The 22,025-nt window shown below is 39.8% G+C and overlaps 1 protein-coding gene across 7 annotated transcripts in view; it reads right to left on the bottom strand.

Annotated features, from left to right (window-relative positions):
* LOC128702873 ((E3-independent) E2 ubiquitin-conjugating enzyme UBE2O) overlaps positions 1–22,025 on the bottom strand; it is a 171,543-nt gene that overhangs the window by 15,000 nt on the left and 134,518 nt on the right. For 5 of the 7 annotated variants that reach the window (XM_070102546.1, XM_070102548.1, XM_070102551.1 and 2 more), the window contains 3 exons: positions 16,815–16,862; positions 9,080–9,243; positions 3,034–3,201 (listed from right to left, as the gene is read on the bottom strand). In XM_070102546.1, the coding sequence (XP_069958647.1) occupies positions 3,034–3,201; positions 9,080–9,243; positions 16,815–16,862 (380 nt within the window). The remainder of the gene's footprint in view (positions 1–3,033; positions 3,202–9,079; positions 9,244–16,814; positions 16,863–22,025) is intronic. The other 2 variants (XM_070102549.1, XM_070102552.1) reach the window with 1 other exon arrangement.

Here is a 22,025-nt window from a genome sequence, read left to right as displayed (position 1 = left end):
CACCTCCTCCATACTCTCTCCCTCCAATCTGATATTCAATCTTTCATCACCTAATCTTTTTGTTATCCTCATAACCTTACTCTTTCCTGTATTCACCTTTAATTTTCTTCTTTTGCACACCCTACCAAATTCATCCACCAATCTCTGCAACTTCTCTTCAGAATCTCCCAAGAGCACAGTGTCATCAGCAAAGAGCAGCTGTGACAACTCCCACTTTGTGTGTGATTCTTTATCTTTTAACTCCACGCCTCTTGCCAAGACCCTCGCATTTACTTCTCTTACAACCCCATCTATAAATATATTAAACAACCACGGTGACATCACACATCCTTGTCTAAGGCCTACTTTTACTGGGAAAAAATTCCCCTCTTTCCTACATACTCTAACTTGAGCCTCACTATCCTCGTAAAAACTCTTCACTGCTTTCAGTAACCTACCTCCTACACCATACACTTGCAACATCTGCCACATTGCCCCCCTATCCACCCTGTCATACGCCTTTTCCAAATCCATAAATGCCACAAAGACCTCTTTAGCCTTATCTAAATACTGTTCACTTATATGTTTCACTGTAAACACCTGGTCCACACACCCCCTACCTTTCCTAAAGCCTCCTTGTTCATCTGCTATCCTATTCTCCGTCTTACTCTTAATTCTTTCAATTATAACTCTACCATACACTTTACCAGGTACACTCAACAGACTTATCCCCCTATAATTTTTGCACTCTCTTTTATCCCCTTTGCCTTTATACAAAGGAACTATGCATGCTCTCTGCCAATCCCTAGGTACCTTACCCTCTTCCATACATTTATTAAATAATTGCACCAACCACTCCAAAACTATATCCCCACCTGCTTTTAACATTTCTATCTTTATCCCATCAATCCCGGCTGCCTTACCCCCTTTCATTTTACCTACTGCCTCACGAACTTCCCCCACACTCACAACTGACTCTTCCTCACTCCTACAAGATGTTATTCCTCCTTGCCCTATACACGAAATCACAGCTTCCCTATCTTCATCAACATTTAACAATTCCTCAAAATATTCCTTCCATCTTCCCAATACCTCTAACTCTCCATTTAATAACTCTCCTCTCCTATTTTTAACTGACAAATCCATTTGTTCTCTAGGCTTTCTTAACTTGTTAATCTCACTCCAAAACTTTTTCTTATTTTCAACAAAATTTGTTGATAACATCTCACCCACTCTCTCATTTGCTCTCTTTTTACATTGCTTCACCACTCTCTTAACTTCTCTCTTTTTCTCCATATACTCTTCCCTCCTTGCATCACTTCTACTTTGTAAAAACTTCTCATATGCTAACTTTTTCTCCCTTACTACTCTCTTTACATCATCATTCCACCAATCGCTCCTCTTCCCTCCTGCACCCACTTTCCTGTAACCACAAACTTCTGCTGAACACTCTAACACTACATTTTTAAACCTACCCCATACCTCTTCGACCCCATTGCCTATGCTCTCATTAGCCCATCTATCCTCCAATAGCTGTTTATATCTTACCCTAACTGCCTCCTCTTTTAGTTTATAAACCTTTACCTCTCTCTTCCCTGATGCTTCTATTCTCCTTGTATCCCATCTACCTTTTACTCTCAGTGTAGCTACAACTAGAAAGTGATCTGATATATCTGTGGCCCCTCTATAAACATGTACATCCTGAAGTCTACTCAACAGTCTTTTATCTACCAATACATAATCCAACAAACTACTGTCATTTCGCCCTACATCATATCGTGTATACTTATTTATCCTCTTTTTCTTAAAATATGTATTACCTATAACTAAACCCCTTTCTATACAAAGTTCAATCAAAGGGCTCCCATTATCATTTACACCTGGCACCCCAAACTTACCTACCACACCCTCTCTAAAAGTTTCTCCTACTTTAGCATTCAAGTCCCCTACCACAATTACTCTCTCACTTGGTTCAAAGGCTCCTATACATTCACTTAACTTCTCCCAAAATCTCTCTCTCTCCTCTGCATTCCTCTCTTCTCCAGGTGCATACACGCTTATTATGACCCACTTCTCGCATCCAACCTTTACTTTAATCCACATAATTCTTGAATTTACACATTCATATTCTCTTTTCTCCTTCCATAACTGATCATTTAACATTACTGCTACCCCTTCCTTTGCTCTAACTCTCTCAGATACTCCAGATTTAATCCCATTTATTTCCCCCCACTGAAACTCTCCTACCCCCTTCAGCTTTGTTTCGCTTAGGGCCAGGACATCCAACTTCTTTTCATTCATAACATCAGCAATCATCTGTTTCTTGTCATCCGCACTACATCCACGCACATTTAAGCAACCCAGTTTTATAAAGTTTTTCTTCTTCTCTTTTTTAGTAATTGTATACAGGAGAAGGGGTTACTAGCCCATTGCTCCCGGCATTTTAGTCGCCTCATACGACACGCATGGCTTACGGAGGAAAGATTCTTTTCCACTTCCCCATGGACAATAAAAAGAACAAGAGCTATTTAGAAAAAGGAGAAAAACCTAGATGTATGTATATATATATATATGCATGTGCGTGTCTATGAAGTGTGACCAAAGTGTAAGTAGGAGTAGCAAGATATCCCTGTTATCTTAGCGTGTTTATGAGACAGAAAAAGAAACCAGCAATCCTACCATCATGCAAAACAGTTACAGGTTTTTGTTTCACAGTCATCTGGCAGGACGGTAGTACTTCCCTGGGTGGTTGCTGTCTACCAACCTACTACTGTTTTAAATAATAATAATAATTAGCTGCCTCATAACCAATCTTACATCTACATTAACTTTTGATGGAGAGTTCTTAAACCTGCAAATTTTTAAATGCATGGAAGTTTTAGTAACTTAACTATAGTACTGTAAGAGGGTTTACTGTACTCTATTTATGCATGGATCATATAAAAAAATGTGGGAGCCAAGGTCTGACTCCATAATACTGCTGCAATATTAAGGCAGTTCGTGAACTATGGATACAGTGGATGAAACTGACATTTGTAATCTCATCATACCTACCTTTCCATCTTCATAGAGGTTCGGGTTGAGCTTGTCAGAACAATAAGTAACATAATGACAGAGTGGGGGTGCACGGGGGTAGTCAGCTGATAGTTGAAAGTCAAAAAAGAAGAGACCATCTTCATATGGCGTTCGCTCTGGTCCTCGAATCATAACAGAGTAGAGATCCTACCATGAAAGTAAAAAAAATCTGGATGCAGTAAAAGTCTTGTATATATTATGTAACATTAAATATGGAATTACCAAAACCTTTGAATTTTCCAAATAACAGCAAACCTTATCAGAAACTAGGTTACAGTAATGGAGGAGGGAGGGGGGTGTTGTGTTCTAAAGCAAGTTCTGTATTTTATTCTACAGGCCTTTGCTTATGGCACAAATACATTCCACCAAAACTCATGAAAAATCTATCTAATCACATTTTCACATGAAATCATTTTTCCAGCAAAAACATTAAATCTTAATACTCCAGAAACGATAGCAGTAACATGTGACAGTGACATATGATTAAATATTCTGCAATTCTAAGAAACATTCCATTGAAAGAGTGGACAACCTGTCCAGTTTGGTAGCTGCTCCAGGATTTGGTGGCAGGTTTACAACTCCTCCACCTGTCATAGACTTTCATTATAATATCTAATGTGTCATATTCATCTCAGAAAAAAAAAACTTTCATACCAAATTATTGCTATATACAGTAGTAGGTTTTAAATAAAATTATATTAATCACGTTCCTGGCCACAGCTGCCTTGCCCGTGCTACAACGAGGAACTGGGCAGATCGTTTTGTCCTGGGAAAATGAACCGAGGCTCATTTCTAGTTTTAAAAGATTGTCATAAGAGGTGACTAAAATACAAGAAACAAGCAGCTAGTAACCCCTTCTGTATAAATTACTAAATTTAAAAAGAAAAACATTGTTTTCTTTTTGAATTAAGTAAAAAGAAATATACATGTACATAAATATACATATACATAAGAAAAACTTTGTTTTTCTTTTTAGGTTATCCTCCATCAGTGGGAGATGACCAGTACATTAAAAATAAATATTCACCATGATAGTGTAAATATTATACAGAGAATTCGTAGTGTGGAAATTAGGAGGTGGTGTGGAGTTATTAAAAGTATTAGTCAGAGGGCTGAAGAGGGGCTATTAAGGTGATTTGGTCATTTAGAGAAAGTGGAACGAAGTAGAATGACTTGGAGGGCGTATAAATCTGTTGGGGAAGGAAGGCGGGGTAGGGGTCATCCCTGAAAAGGTTGGAGGGAGGGGGGAAAGGAAGTTTTGTGGGCAAGGGGCTTGGACTTCCAGCAAGTGTGCGTGAGTGTGTGTTAGATAGGAGTGAATGGAGACATATGGTTTTTGGGACCTGACGAGCTGTTGGAGTGTGAGCAGGGTAATATTTTGTGAAGGGATTCAGAGAAACCAGTTAGCTGGACTAGAGTCTTGGAAATGGGAAGTACAATGCCTGCACTTTGGAGGAGTTTAGGATATTGGCAATTTGGAGGGACATCTAAACTGTCAAATCTGAGTGCCTCTGCAAAGACAGTGATTATGTATGAGTGATGGTGAAAGTATTGAATGATGAAAGTTTTTTCTTTCTTTTCGGGGTTTTCTTTCTTTTTGGGTCACCCTGCTTCGGTGGGAAATGGCCGAAATGTTAAAAAAAAAAAAATTGCAAAATAACCACTGTGAAAAAATACCGAATTTCCAAGCACTTTCGTGATTTCTCGTATTATCAAGGAACTTATCATCATCATCATCAAGGAACTTGATAATGTTGATGTAAGAAATCATGAAAATGCTTGGAAATTCACTATTTTTTTAGTGGTTATTTTCCATATTGTGATACCACCTGTTTACTGTAATCAGATTTTTTTTTTTCAACAAGTCGGCCGTCTCCCAGCGAGGCAGGGTGACCCAAAAAGAAAGAAAATCCCCAAAAAGAAAATACTTTCATCATCATTCAACACTTTCACCTCACTCACACATAAGCACTGTCTTTGCAGAGTTGCCCAGATACAATAAACATATATGACATACCCCTCCAAACTGCCAATATCCCAAACCCCTCCTTTAAAGTGCAGGCACTGTACTTCCCATTTCCAATACTCAAGTCCAGCTATATAAAAATAACCGGTTTTCCCGAATCCCTTCACTAAATATTACCCTGCTCACACTCCAACAGCTCGTCAGGTCCCAAAAACCATTCATCTCCATTCAATCCTACCTAACAAGCTCACAAATGCTTGCTGAAAGTCCAAGCCCCTCCCCCACAAAACCTCCTTTACCCTCTCCCTCCAACCTTTTCGAGGACGACCCCTAACCCGCCTTCCTTTCCCTACAGATTTATACACTCTCCAAGTCATTCTACTTTGATCCATTCTCTCTAAATGACCAAACCACCTCAACAACCCCTCTTCAATGTCAACACTTGATCTACACATCCCCTACCCACTCTAAAACCTCCTTGCTCATCTGCAATCCTACTCCCTGTCTTGCCTCTCATTCTTTCAATACTCGGTAAACTTATTCCCCTATAATTTTTACAATCTCTTTTGTCCCCCTTCCCTTTATATAAAGGAACTATACATGCTCTCTGCCAATCCCTAGGTACCTTCCCCTCTTTCATTCATTTATTAAACAAAAATTACCAACCACTCCAACACTATATCCCCCACAGCTTTTAACATTTCTGTCATGATCCCGTCAGTTCCAGCTGCTTTACCCCCTTTCATTCTACGTAATACCTCACACATCTCCCCCACACTCACATATTGCTCTTCTTCACTCCTAAAAGATGTTATACCTCCTTGCCAGTGCATGAAATTCCCATCTCCCTTTCTTCATCGACATTTAAAAGTCCCTCAAAATATTCCCACCATTTACCCAATACCTCCAGCTCCCCATCTACTAACTCCCCTGCCCTGTTTTTAACTGACAAATCCATTCGCTCCCTAGGCTTTCTTAATTTTTTTATCTCACTTTAAAACTTTTTTCTTATTTTCATCCAAATTTCTTGACAGTGCCTCTCCCACTCTATCATCTGCTCTCCTTTTGCACTCTCTCACCACTCTCTTCATCTTTCTTTTATTTTTCATATACTCTGCTCTTCTTATAACACTTCTGCTTTGTAAAAACCTCTCATAAGCTACCTTTTTCTCTTTTATCACACCCTTTACTTCATCATTCCACCAATCACTCCTCTTTCCTCCTGCACCCACCCTCCTATAGCCACAATCTTCTGCCCCACATTCTAATACTGCATTTTTAAAACTATTCCAACCCACTTCAACCCCTCCCCCTCCCACTACTCATGTTTGCACCAGCCCACCTTTCTGCCAATACAGTGGACCCCCGCATAACGATCACCTCCAAATGCGACCAATTATGTAAGTGTATTTATGTAAGTGCATTTGTACGTGTATGTTTGGGGGTCTGAAATGGACTAATCTACTTCACAATATTCCTTATGGGAACAAATTCGGTCAGTACTGGCACCTGAACATACTTCTGGAATGAAAAAATATCGTTAACCGGGGGTCCACTGTAGTTGCTTATATCTCACCCTAACTTCGTCCTCCCTTAGTTTATACACTTTCACCTCTTTCTCCTACTTGCTGTTGCCATTTTCCTTTTGTCCCACCTACCTCTTACTCTAACTGTGGCTACAACTAAATAATGATCTGATATATCAGTTGCCCTTCTATAAACATGTACATCTTTAAGCCTACCCATCAACCTTTTATTCACCAATACATAATCTAACAAACTACTTTCATTACGTGCTATATCATACCTTGTATACTTATTTATCCTCTTTTTCATAAAATATGTATTACTTATTACCAAACCTCTTTCTACACTTAACTCAATTAAAGCCTCCCCATTTTCGTTTACCCCTGGCACCCCAAATTTACCTACTACTCCCTCCACAACACTTTTACCCACTTTAGCATTGAGATCCCCAACCATAAGTACTCTCTCACTTGGTTCAAAACTTCCCCACGCACTCACTCAACATTTCCCAAAATCTCTCTTTCTCCTCTACACTTCTTTCTTCTCCAGGTGCATAAACACTTACTATAACCCACTTTTCACATCCAACCCTTATTTTACTTCACATAATCCTTGAATTTATACATTTATATTCCTCTTTTCCTGCCATAACTTATCCTTCAACATTATTGCTACTCCTTCGTAAGCTCTAACTCTATTTAAAACCCTTGACCTAATCCCATTTATTTCTCCCCACTGAAACTCTCCCACCCCCTTCAGCTTTGTTTCACTTAAAGCCAGGACATCCAGCTTCTTCTCATTCGTTATATAACATCTACAGTCATCTCTTTTTTATCATTCACACAACATCCATGTACATTTAAACATCCCACTTTGACAGGTTTTTTTCATGTATATTATGTAAAAATAAGTTGATGGTGTGTTTATTATAAAGGATCATATGCAAGATTAAGAAAATAATAAACATATATGCAGATACAGTATATACTGTAGTTTACAAGACAATCTCCTCTCTATTCACCATAATTGCCACTACCAGTCACCCACTCCCTCCTTATTAGTCAATTATATTGAGGGTTTAAGTATAATTAAGATTACAAGTTAATGGATACAGAAGTATAACAAAGAATATAAATTAACCAAGATTAAAGTTCTCATCAAAATTAGTACAGGGTATATTAACCCTTTCAGGGTCCAGAGGCCAAATTTCAAAGTGTGAACCAGTGTCCAAGAATTTTCAAAAAATAATTTTTTTTATGAAATTGTAGAGAATTTTTTTCTGAAGGTAATAAAACTAAAGGTATGAAATTTGATGGAAAATTGACGAAATTATGCTCTTGCGAATTCTGGCGTGTCAGCCATATTTACGCATTGGCGATTTTGCCAACTTTGACTCCCATTTTAGGCCAATTACATTATTCCAGTCAACCAAATTCTTAGCTATTTCACTAGTATTACTTTTACTCTATCGACTGAGACCAAGAATTCACCAAGTCAACTGTTTCAACTACAAAATAAAGTGATCGGAAATTGGTAATTTGACCAATTTAATGCAAAGTTCAAAATACTCCAATTTCAAAATAGGGTCCAGAATAAATAATGCAGGCATTCCTGGCACTAAAATAACATTTCCTCTGTTCATTAGTTATGTTTTCAGGCTTTACTAATGAATTCCATTTTGATTTTTTATTCAAATAATGAATTTTTATTCAAACCAAACAACAGAAGATTTACTGTTATGCACTATTGTAATAATTGTATAAATAATATCACCACTGGTGGCCTGGTGGTTAACGCTCTCGCTTCACACGGCGAGGGCCTGGGTTCGATTCCCAGCCAGAGTAGAAACATTGGACGTGTTTCTTTCAACCTGTTGTCTATGTTCCCCATCAGTAAAATGGGTACCTGGGTGTTAGTCGACTGGTGTGGGTCGCATCCTGGGACACTGACCTAAGGAGGCCTGGTCACAGACCGGGCCGCGGGGGCGTTGACCCCCGGAACTCTCTCCAGGTAAACTCCAGGTAAACATTTGTGAACGTATATTAGACCCACCAGCATGTGAGGTCATTTGTTTACTCTTGAACATCGGCAAAAATTTAACATTTCCGCTACTTTGAGCTCAGTTTCAAGCCATTTCCATTACTAAAATCAATCAAAATCATCTCTATTTCTGTAATATATCTTCCATTCTATCAAATGAGACCAAGAAATTGCAAATGCAAGTATAAAAAAACATGAGAAAACACTGCAAAGTCGCTGTTTTAATCGAAAATTACAGTCTCAGTTTTTTCTCTCATTATGCACTATGTGCTGCAGGATTTGTTTTATGTGGTGCACACATACCACATAGATGTATTCTCTCATATCTAGGCTAAAATTTACCACTCACAGGTTATCAGAGTGAGCTGAGCTCATGACGTAGATCTACGATTTGAACCCTCAACGTAAAGCTGTAGATCTACGACACGGACCCTCAAAGGGTTAATATAATATAAAAAGAAAGGAAGTCTCAAAAATTAAACAAGTACTTACCATTCTGTCTTCATAACCTCTAACCCAGATGCCTGGTGGAAGGGAAGTTGTTAACAATTTCATCTCTTTGCGAACAGTTCTGTAGAAGTGTGGTGGATCAGTTGGCTGAAACATTGTCAGCTTAAATTTATGGCTATCAGGAGCAGCTTCTAACACCAGAAACCCTGAAAAAAGAAAAAAATGTTAAGACTTTATAACTAGTTCTCACAATGAAGCACCACCTGTAATAATCAATGTAATACTGGCTTTAATCTACATGCACAGCTCAAATGTTCAACAAGAATATACTATACATTCCCATCCATTTATCAAGCTTCCATCTCACACTCAATGTAGTAACCCCTTGGAAACATTAACACACATGCAGTTTAATGTGGTCCTTTATTGACAACGTTTCGCCCACACAGTGGGCTTTTTCAAGTCACAAACAGATCTACCTGGGGTGGAAGGCACGTACCTTCCACCCCAGGTAGATCTGTTTGTGACTTGAAAAAGCCCAGTGTGTGGGCGAAACGTTGTCAATAAAGGACCACATTAAACTGCATGTGTGTTTATGTTTCCATTGTGTCGGTATTTTATACCATTTATTTTCATCGTAGTAACCCCTTGGATGGTTGCTGCTTACCAATATACTACCGTACCTACCACATCAACATTCCAAAAGTCTACTACATTATTTGTGAAAACTTATATACTGTACCACTATTCTTATGGCAATTTTTTTCATTTACAATTGAGGCTTCTAGATTTTAATCTATTTCTCACTTCCTTTTATTACCCATCTGCTTATTTTTATACTTATTCTTAATCCCAAGTACCGATGATAGCATTGTCAGTGTTTGTCTTTCATTATAATTCCTACTCATAACCTTTGGTACCCATTTTCAACATGCCTTTTTTTTGTATCATTAACTTTTTTCTACTTAATACAAATGCCACATTACCACTGCATATTCCAATTTTGGGTTAATTCAAGCTAACTTTTTTTTTTTTTTTTTATTTTTAGCATTTTACTATCCTTACGTTTGAAGGCTATTTTGAAGTTTATCCAGTATGCTGTGATGTACAACATACAAGTTTCCCGCAGAGCACATGCTCATACATTTTGAAATATAGGCAGCAAGATGACCTTGATAACTTTATCAAAAGTAAAACTGAAAAAAAAAAAAAAAACTATTTTCAAACCACTAAGAATTTTATATAGTATTACAGTATTTTATTTTTTATTATCACACCGGCCGATTCCCACCAAGGCAGGGTGGCCCGAAAAAGAAAAACTTTCACCATCATTCACTCCATCACTGTCTTGCCAGAAGGGTGCTTTACACTACAGTTTTTAAACTGCAACATTAACACCCCTCCTTCAGAGTGCAGGCACTGTACTTCCCATCTCCAGGACTCAAGTCCGGCCTGCCGGTTTCCCTGAATCCCTTCATAAATGTTACTTTGCTCACACTCCAACAGCACGTCAAGTATTAAAAACCATTTGTCTCCATTCACTCCTATCAAACACGCTCACGCATGCCTGCTGGAAGTATTACAGTATATGACACATTCTCGCACCAAGAGATAAGCGTATGCAAATTTGGACATTGTTTAATGCTGCCATATTGCCAGACATGTTACAGTCATTTTAATTCATTTACGGATGTGGATAAATATACATTTTTAATGGTTTATGTAACCTACTTTAAATCAGACTATTAGTGGAAAGTTAGTGGCTAGTAATTGCATGTGTAGTAAATAGACAAGGCTGTTTTGCTGTTATTGTAATAATAATAAAAAAAAAAAATTTACGAACAGACTTTGTCCACTGTTTATGAATCAAGTGACCTAGCGCACACAGTCCTGCATTTCTGAAGTCCAATAAACCAAGATTTGTTAAACTGAGAGTTTACTGTATTTGTATGTTTACAAGAACATTCAGAAATTAACATCAGGAATCAGGTAAGAAAATTAACATAGTAAAATTAATTTTAAAGGATCAAAGTAAAAGGCAGTAGCTTAATTTTAAGTAAATTAGCATATAAACTGTAATATTTACAGTTAAGAGTAATATACAGCCCTAATTGAGATGATACAATATAACAGGTGGGTCACAGATTCAGCTACATCTAGCCCTGGGATGAGCTTACGTGAATTACAGATCCAGCTACATTTATATGGAAAAGATTTCAGGAATGAAGGATCCAGCTCTCTCTAGCACAAGAATAGTGCAAATCAATAGTAAAATATATTGATAAGTATGTTAATAAGACACAATATGGTGCTTATGGTATTTATTGAGATGTTTTGTCCACCAGGGACTTTATCAATCTAATTCATATTGATAATGTCCCTGATGACTGAAACATCTCAATACAGTACCATAAACCTTACAGTGTGTATTATTCATAGAGAGGAAATGGTGTTCAAAAGTCATTGATCAAGTTCTATTTGGCACAGGGAATGGCACACACAAGCCTCTGATCAAGCAATGCCTAAAGTAGTAAAGGATAGGATATACAGGTCATGGATCTATAAACTGGCACTCAGATAACAAACACAATGCCTGCACTCTGGAGAGGTGATGATGCAGTCTGAAGGCTCATATTACTTGTGACATCTACACACTGCTGGCAAAACAGTTATGAAATGAATAATAGCAATTAATTATTTCTTTTTTTTTGAGGGAGGATGGGGGGGGGGAGAGTGGTCACCTTACCTTGGTGTGAGATGGTCAGTGATAAAAAAAAATCTTGAAAAAATGGATATGCATGCAAATACTTACTATAAATGATATTTTAATTATACACTTATTTTGCATAGTACAGTAGGAAACCCTCTCCATGTATACTCCAGGAAGTACAATGCCTGCACTCTGAAGGTGAGGATGGCAGTTTGGAGGGGCATCCAAGCTGTAATGTCAGCATACCTCTGACAAGACAGTAATGGAAATAATGAGATAGAAATTGTTTCTTTTTTTTTCGGGTTACCCTACTTCAGTGGGAGATGGCCAGTGTGTTAATTTAAAAACTCCATGTGATTTTCTAAATTATTTACAAACATGTTAATACAGCTTTTAATTTCTTTTGCAAAGTTATTCACATAAACTAGGAACTGTGCTGTTGCTATGTATTTCCTGTTGGTCGTCTTCTTTCAAACAGAAAACCTTCAATCTACTAATAATTTGCCTTTAATTTCTCCTGTTTTGGCTTTTTTGCAATAAAAACAAATGCAATCTGCATATCCAGTTCTTCTTTGAATAGTTACTATACCTTTTACAACTGCATAACATCTGATATTTTTATATTCAAGGGGAAATAATTCTAGAGAATAAAAAGTAATCAAGTCTGATCCAAGAAAGAGAAATTTAGCTCCAATTCCTTAGATCAAAAGCCCTTCACCAGCATTAGGGATAGATTTAATACAGTGAACCCTCAGATATCATCCATTCCTGTTATCGGCCAATTCAGTCATCAGCTGGTTCTTCGACTCCTGGTGATCGGCCGCTATTTTGGTGATCAGCCGTTTCTGACACATCCGTCCGCCAGCTGGGGCCACTTGCACATCAGTCTGGCTGTGCCTCCCAGTGTGTGAGGAAGCTTCTGCTCATACATCCAAACATTTCGCTTGTTTTCCATTGTTTTTTGTGTTTTTTTGCAGTGCAACTGCGAAATAAGTAACCATGGCTCCAAGAAAGTTCCTAGTAAAGTTCCTGTGGTAAAGAAAGTGAGAAACACCATGGAATTTAAGCGTGAAGTGGTTGATAAATACAAGAGGGGTATGTGGGTGCTGGAACTTGCCAGGATTTACGGGAAAAACAAATCTATCATGACATCCATCCTGGCAAAGAAAGAACAAATCAAGGACGCTAATGTTGCGAAAGGATTAACTTTTATAACGAAACAAAGGTCACCAATAATGGAAGAGATGGAAAAGGTGTTGTTATTGTGGATTAAGGAAAAACAATTACTGGGAGACAGTGTTGTGGAATCTATTATTTGTGAGAAGGCAAAGTAGAAAACTGCTGGAACAAGTGCTGCTGGTAGTGAATTTAGGGCCAGCAAAGGGTGGTTTGAGAGATTTAAGAACTGTAGTGGCATACACAGTGTTGTAAGGCATGGAGAGGCTGCAAGTTCTGACAAAAAAGCGGTTGAAAACTACGTACGTACTAGAGTTCAAGGACTATGTAAAGGCTGAACAATTAAAATCCCAACAAGAGTTCAACTGTGACAAAAATGCCAAACAGGACCTACATCACACAGGAGGAAAAGGCACTGCTAGGACACAAGCCATGAAAGACAGTCTTACTCTTTTATGTACTAATGCTAGAGGGGATTTTAAAGTGAAGCCTTTTCTGGTGTATCACTCAGAAAATTCCAGTGTGTTCAAGAAAAGCAATGTCATCAAGAATAGACTGTGTGATGTGGAAAGCTAATCAAAAGGCATGGGGTCACAAGGCACATTTTCAGAGAGTGGGTTAATGTGTTTGGCCCAAGTGTGAAAAAATACCTCCTAAAAAAGAAATTGCCACTCAAGTGCCTCCTGGTACTGGACAATGCTCCTGCACATCCTCCAGACTAGGAAGGCCAAGTGTTTAGGGACTTCAATTTCATCACAGTGAAGTTCTTGCCTCCTAACACCACTCCTCTCCTCCAGCCCATAGACAAGCAGGTCATTTTTAACTTCAAAAAACTCTGCACAAAAGCAGTGTTTGAAAAGTGCTTTGAAGTGACCTCTGACACTCAGTTGACCCTAAGAAAGTTCTGGAAAGATCACTACACTATCCTCAATTGCATAAGCTTTATAGGTGAGGCTTTGGAGGAAGTGACTTCCAGGACTTTGAACTATGCTTGGAGAAAATTGTGGCCAGGTTGTGTCCAAGAGAGGGATTTTAAAGGGTTTGAGGCTGACCCTGACCCTGCCGACCCTGTGGACTCTACTGTGGCACTGGAGAAGTCCCTGGGGTTGGAGGTGAGTGGCAAGAATGTGGAAGAGTTGGTGGAGGACCACAAGGAAGAGCTAACCACTGAAGAGCTGCAAGAGCTTCAACTCAAACAGCAACAGACTGCAGCTGAGGACCTTGCTTCAGAGGAGGAGGAAGAGGGAGTGAAGGAGGTGCCTTCTTCAGAGATCAAAGAGGTGTGTGCAATGTGGACTAGAGTGCAAGCTTCTGTAGAGAAACACCACCCTGACCAAGCTGAAACAAGCCATATCTGCAACATGTTCAGTGACAAAACCCTGTCCCACTTCAAAGAAATCGTAGACACACACCAGAAACAGACCTCTATGGACAGATTTGTTGTGCAACAAGGGTCCAGTGACTCTAAAGCTGGTCCTAGTGGCATTAAAAGACAAAGAAGGGAAGTAACCCCAGAGAAGGCTTTGCTACCTAAAGTCGTTATGGAGGGCGGTTCCCCTTCCAAACACTAACTCGTCCCTCTTTCCTCCTCCCTGTCTTCCAGAATCCAGCATTAGCCTTCAATAAAGGTATGTAATACAGTGGACCCCCGCATACCGTTGGCATCACATAACGTTAAATCCGCATACCGATACATTTTATCGCTAAGATTTTGCCTCACATACCGCTAAAAAACCCGCTCAACACTATTCGTCCAAGATGCGTCTAATGTGCGGCCTGAGCCAGCCTCACATGTTCCGCCGGTGGCACTGTTTACAAGCCAGCCTCCGCGGTAACATCCAAGCATACAATCGTAACATTTCGTATTACAGTGTTTTTGGTGATTTTATCTGCAAAATAAGTGGCCATGGGCCCCAAGAAAGCTTCTAGTGCCAACCCTGTGGTAAAAAGGGTGAGAAATATTATCGAAATACTGTGGTACCATGGTCAACTGCTGCTGCTGCTGCTGCTGTAGCACTGTCAGCTGCTGCTGCACTGTCAGCTGCTGCTGCACTGTCAGCTGCTGCTGCTGCTGCTGTAGCACTGTCAGCTGCTGCTGTAGCACTGTCAGCTGCTGCTGCTGCTGTATCGTCAGCTGCTGCTGCTGTAGCACCGTTGTTGGTGTGGCTTATTGAGAATACCAAGAAACAATTAACCCCAGAGGGATAGCCACCCAGGATAACCCAAAAAAGTCAGTGTCATCGAAGACTGTCTAACTTATTTCCATTGGGGTCCTTAATCTTGTCTCCCAGGATGCAACCCACCCCAGTCGACTAACATCCAGGTGAACAGGGAAAAATGCCTGGAACTAGTGCTCATATTGGTGAATTTAAAGCCAGCAAAGGTTGGTTTGAGAGATTTAAGAATCGTAGTGGCATACACAGTGTGATAAGGCCTGTTCTGGAAGAAAATGCCAAACAGGACCTACAGTACTCAGGAGGAAAAGGCACTCCCAGGACACAGTGTCTCATCAGTCATTGCTGCATCTTCAATAAAGGTAAGTGTCATTTATTCTTCATTTAGTAGAGTAGTACATGCACAATATATACTGTGCATGTACTACTCTACTATTGTGCATGTATCCTTCTCTTTGTGTGTAGGAAAATGTATATTTCATGTGGTAAAAAAAAAAATTTCATACTTTTGGGTGTCTTGCACGGATTAATTTGATTTCCATTATTTCTTATGGGGAAAATTCATTCGCATAACGATAATTTCGCATAACAATGAGCTCTCATGAACAGATTAATATCGTTATGCGGAGGTCCACTGTACTTATATAACCGTTACAAAAAAAAAATTTTTTGTTAATATTTTTGTCTGGGACGGATTAATTGTATTTCCATTAATTCTCGTAGGAAATATTATTTCGGTTTTCAGCCATTTCAGTCTTAGGCCGAGCTTCTGGAACGGACTACAGCCGACAACCGAGGGTCCACTGTATAACGTAAAAGATTTTTACTGACTGGAAACCAAAATCCAATCATTGGTGTTTGCTTTCAAGTTCATAATCCACTTGCTGGTCCTTTGCCAGTATCTGCACAATAAATCTTGTCTGTAAGACAAGCCATAAGTTTAAAGGGGCTTCCCTCCTATTTTCCATTTATTCATCAGTTTACCATAATGAAATCCAACAAATTTCCAGAGGGATACAATATTGCACAAGTGTATGTATAGTGACAGGGGTTTGAATCTGAAAACTGTATCAACAGAACTGAAATCTCACTTTCTACCAGCCTTGGCTGTGACCTTTCATACAGTACTTAGTAACTTACATTAACTCTGGCATATGTTCCTGCCATACAAATAGCCACACATACATCTCTACCCTGTATCTAATTTCTTTTACAAATGAAATGTATTTTGGATATGTAAAAAAAAAAAATATACAATAAGTTTATACTTAAAAAAAAAAATTAACAATATTATAAATGAATTTTGAAGAGTATGCCAGAATTTTTCTCACTATACTCATGGAGAAGTATAAAACTCAAGAGAGTTACACAGCACCTAGAAAATAGGTTAAGTCTGATCCAAAGAATTTGAGGGTAGCTCTAATTCCTCAGATCTTGAGCCCCTTCACCAGGCTCAAAGCACTCCCTTCAAGGGAGAACACACCATAGTAATTCAGGTATAGACAGTAGACCACTGGAAAAAATATATGTACCATGATAGAAAAGAAATTATCTTGATGCACGAGTTCTTTTTGTGACAATTTTTACAAGCTATCACAAAAGACAATAAGAACTATATTACTAACCAAAACACAATAAATTAACGAAATTCAAAGTGAAGAGAATTCTTTCAGATCTCAGGCCACTACTTAACAAAACTCTACTTTATCATTCTCACCGTCTGGCTCAGAGCTTGGAAGACAGTTCCCAAGGGCTTGTCCACAACCTACAAAAGCAGCATGTGGAAAAGGTTGGAATTAAACTTTCTGACACACTGTGCATCACAAAAAGTTTTCAAGGTTTCTATTACTCTCATTACCATGCACATACAAATATATAGCATAATGAAGAAGTAACAAAGTAGCAGTTTTTAGTTGGACAAAATTCTCTATACACAAAGTTCAAAATGTGAAGGAACATGCACACAAATTTCTTGAATATTGAATAGTTATCATAACTTTGCAATAAAACAACTCTGCATTTTAGTTTCTCTAATAAAAAGAAGATCAAACTAAAGCACAAAAAACTACACACAAAACATGAGTGAATCCTAGGGCAGATACTCAGGTTCAGAAAGCATGAGTGTAGCCTGCCAGACCTCGCCCTACAACTGCCTAAACCACTAGCAATTTGCTCAAGAAAAAAAAAAGAAAAAAGCAGCAGCAGCAGAGAAGTGAGAGAAAGGATATTTTATTATTTCTAATTTCATAATATAGTTCCCACATTCTTTCATAAACCATAATTTTTTAGCAATTAATTTACCATCTCATAATAATAATTATTTGGGATTTTATTGTTCATGAGTGCCTTATCTTTCAAGAAATTCCTAAGTGCTTGTAAACCAATCCATAAATGCTACAACAGTGATGAAAAAATATTTAAGTTTACATTCAAGAGTGACAGTATGATGACCAAGATCATAAGCCCTAAGAAAGAGATGCTTTCAAGTGCTTTCAACCGAGATTTGAAATCACGAACAGATTCCCGACTCTTAACAGACACTAGCAATCCGCTGAACAATCTAGGAGCTACGCAAGAGCTTCTTTCCATGAATTTGTCCCCTACAGCATGAGGCAAGGGCCAAGTCATACATCAAGAACCTTAGTGATCATAGGACAGCACTTACTAGTCATGGCCACAAACATATGAAGCTTTCCTAAACAGTTAAAACACAGTCCAATGCATCCACTTTGCCCAAGGCATTTCTCTCTATCACATTAGCCTGGTCCAAATCAAGGTTTCTATAATTATGGAAAGAATGTGCTCACAAGGCAGTAGCACAAAAATATCAATACTAAAAGTAACGACACTGATAGAGTACAGTAATACGTATTGAGAAGTATTAGCTCAACATCTTCAAATGCTCTGAGAATTGGAGGTAAACAGAACCTAGTCCAATATATAGCCTCCGATGAAGGCAAGTGATAATACATCATCAAAATTATTCAAATAAATTAGCTCCAGTAACTCTCATGCAAAGAGCTTCTGTTGTGGACAATCAATTTAGTAGTGAGTCACAACACACAAGTTGATGACCACTCTTCCTTGCAAAGGACTCAATAAGAAAACAAAATTCATCAAGAAATAAGGAATCTGTGGCAAGACAATAGTATACAACTATCAGTCTCACAATGTGCTGATGATAATTTCCTGCTACGTCTATTATCTCAAATGACAATAGGTTAACCAACTGGTATATGATGAATACTTAAAAAAATGAGGAATAAATAATTGCAACTTTACCAACCCAATTATTATTATTATTATTATTATTATTATTATTATTATTATTATAATCAAAAAGAAGCGCTAAACCACAAGGGCTATACAGCACTGCAGGGCAGGAAGGAAGCAAGGGTATCAGGTGGCAAAAGGGAGAGGGACGAGTAGTAGGTTACGGAGAACAGCGGGGCAGTGGATAGCGAAAGGGTAGAGGGCAGCAAAAGATTGAGGTAGAAAGGGCTGAGGGGAGTGCAAAAGGTATCATCATCATCAGAGTTTGTGGAGTAAATCAGTCGTTGTCAAGAAGTCAATGAGTCAGGATTAAAGGAGGGTCCATCAGCAAGAAGGGAAGGTAAAGAAAGAGTAGAAGAGCGGAGACGGCGTTGGAGGTAAATTCTGCATGCTCGTTGATAGAGAGGGCAGTCTAGCAGAATGTGGCTAACCGATACTGGAACCTGACACTTCTCACAGAGAGGAACAGGGCGCCTTTCCATGAGATACCCATGAGTAAGACGAGTGTGGCCAATGTGAAGATGGGAGAGAGTAGTCTCCCAACCTCGACATTGATGACAAGATGACGGCCAGTTACCTATACTCGGTTTAATAGACTGAAGTTTGTTACCAAGCAGATTAGACCAACATTGTTGCCAATGGGTGTGAAGGTGGGTAGCTATTACAGCAAAATAGTCCATAAATGGAACACCTCTATATGAAACTGGTAGGTCATGTACTGCTTGCGGAGATCATGAGAGCGTACATAGTAACGAAGGCAATGGACATCACGGCGATCGGACAAGGATGGAACATTCGCTTCCATATAGAGGCTCTCAACAGGGCAAGAGCAAAAGGCACAAAGGCATAAACATAATCCTTGGTGATGGATGGGGTTAAGGCTGGAGAGAGTAGCAGGAGAGGCCGCTGAATAGATCTGGTCACCATAATCAAGTTTCGACAAAATGTGGGCTGAATGTAGGCGAAGGAGAGTTCGATGATCAGCTCCCCATGAAAGATGAGCAAGGGTTTTAAGAAGGTTTGGCTGGCTGTGACAAGTTGCCTTCAGAGAGGTAATGTGAGGTTTTCAGGATAACCTACGGTCAAAGAGAAGGCCTAGAAACCTGACTGTATCACGTTCAGGGATACGGGAGCCATAGAGGTACAAAGGATGATCGGAGATGACAGAGCATCTAGTGAAAATAATTTGATGAGTTTTGGTACTGGAAAATTTAAACCCATGCGTGGAAACACGGTCGACCGCATGCTGGAGAGAAACTGTAATGAGGCGACAGTCAGCACCTGCACAAGCAATGGCGAAGTCATCAATATAGAGGGATGACCAAATATTGGATGGAAGACTCGAGGCCAGATCATTAATAGCAAGGAGAAAAAGTGTTGTGCTCAGAACACATCCCTGGGGCACACCTTCAGCTTGGACAAAGTCCGGGGAGAGCATATTATTAACCCGAACACGGAAATGTCTGTCAGTTAAAAAGTTCTTAAGGAAGGATGGTAGATTGCCTCGGAGGCCTAAGGAGTGGGCTTGGGCCAAAATATTATACCTCCAAGTTGTGTCATATGCCTTCTCAAGGTCAAAAAATATGGCAATAACCAAGCGGTTATTCGCAAAGGCATTACGAACATACGTATCCAAGCGTAGTAAGGGGTCTATGGTAGAACGGCCCTTACGAAAGCTAAATCGACTAGTGGAGAGACTGTTGTCTCTCTAAATACCACATTAAACGTCGATTTACCAGACGTTCCACCACTTTGCAAACTGCACTGGTAAGAGCAATGGGATGATAGTGGGAGGCATCATGTCCCGTAGTACCCAGTTTGCGGAAAGGGAGAACAATGGCAGATTTCCACAGCTGGGGAAGAACTCCTTGTGACCAAATAAGATTGAAGAGGTGTAAAAGGACTGCAAGGGCTGACTGATTTAAATGTTGTAACATCCGAATATGAATGTTGTCAGACCCAGCTGCCGACGATCAGCAAGCTGAGAGTCTTGCCTCCAGTTCCTGAAGTGTAAAAGGCACATTAGTATACTGTTCTTCTCTGAGAGAAGAAAAGTCCAAGGGTGCTAACTCTCTGGCAGACTTTGAGGCAAGAAATGAGGGGCATAGACGGAGCCCCCAAGAAATACGGACCAGATGAGTGCCAATTTCAATGGCAACGTCAAGAGGGTTTGCTATATCAACACCCGTGACCCGTAGAACAGGAGCCGGGTCAGGAGAGTACTTACCACTCAATTTCCTCGCTTTTTCCAGACTTGCACTCATAGAGGAAGCAGAGGTGATGGTGGAAACACAATCTCGCCAGCAAGAGCATTTAGCATCACGGATGACACGGCGAGCGACCACACGTTTCTGCTTAAAATCAAGAAATCTCACCAGTTCTATTGTACCGGTACCTGCCCCATGCAGCGCGTTTCAAACGTACTGCACGAGCACAAGCAGGAGACCACCAAGGCACGCACTTCTGAGAATGCCTGCCTGAGGTTTGGGGTATAGAATGAGAAGCTGCGGTTAAAACTGACATCAAGAAGAGGTGTAGGAGCTCATCAATGGAGGATGAAGAAGGAACCTCACTAAAAGCAGTGAGTTGCGAGTAAAGGTCCCAATTTGCCTGATCAAATTGCCAGCGAGGGCTTTGGAGAGGTGGTGAATATGAAAGAGAAGTAAGAACGATTGGAAAATGATCACTGTCATGTAAGTCCGTTAGAACAGACCAGGCAAAGTCTAGTGCAGTGGAGGAAGAGCAGACCGATAGATCAATGCAAGAGAGAGTATGAGTACGAGGATCAAAATGGGTAGGAGTACCCGTATTTAAAACATGGAGGGGGTGAGAGGTGAGAAAATCCTCCAACTGAATGCCACATGAGTCACAATGAACCCTCCTCAGAGGAAATGGTGGGCATTAAAATCGGCAAGTAACAGAAGTGGCGGTGGTAAGGATGAAACAAGAAAGGCAAAATCTGGGATAGATAATGCCCGAGAAGGAGAGAGATACAAAAAACATATGGTAAACCACTTATTCAAGTGGATGCGGGCTGCAGTGTAATGCAGCGAGGTATGAACAAATAGTGGACGGTACGGAAAATCATTGCGTAGAAGAAGGGCACTTTCATCAAAGGTTCCATCAGAAGAAGGATCCGAAGAATACAATAAATTATAGCCCGAGATGGGTTGGAAAACAGCTGAGTGTAATTTTGGTTCTTGTAAGCAAACACCAACAGGAAAAACCGGCAAAGCAGCATCTGAAGCTCACCCTGATTACCCGAGGCCGCGGATATTCCACTGTAAATAGGCCATGATTGGCAACGAGGAAAATATCAGGAATCCGCAGGTAACGGCACCTACGGATTAGAGGGGGTTAGAAAAGTCTATGTGCGGTGACATAGGAAGATGTTTAAGCAGCGAAGGAATGGAGCGTTGCGAAGAAAGTTGTGGAGATGGAGGGGAGGGAGGAGAAGGAACAGGAGGTGGGTCAGTGTCCATTGAAGGTTTAGTCTCTGCAATATATTCTGAAATGGCTTCAAGTGTTTCTGAATTCAAAGATGTATGGGAGACAATACTAGAGGTTGAAGGAGGAGGGCGAATAAAGATTGGGACAGTAATGGACTGCACCAAAGTAGGGGGGGGGACAAAAAGGGGGGGGACAAGAGTGTAGG

This window comes from Cherax quadricarinatus, chromosome 82 (genome assembly GCF_038502225.1).
Source record: "Cherax quadricarinatus isolate ZL_2023a chromosome 82, ASM3850222v1, whole genome shotgun sequence".
In the NCBI taxonomy this organism is placed as follows: Eukaryota; Metazoa; Arthropoda; class Malacostraca; order Decapoda; family Parastacidae; genus Cherax; species Cherax quadricarinatus.
Note: the sequence above shows the minus strand (reverse complement) of the source record. Positions and strands in the feature narration are given on the sequence as shown.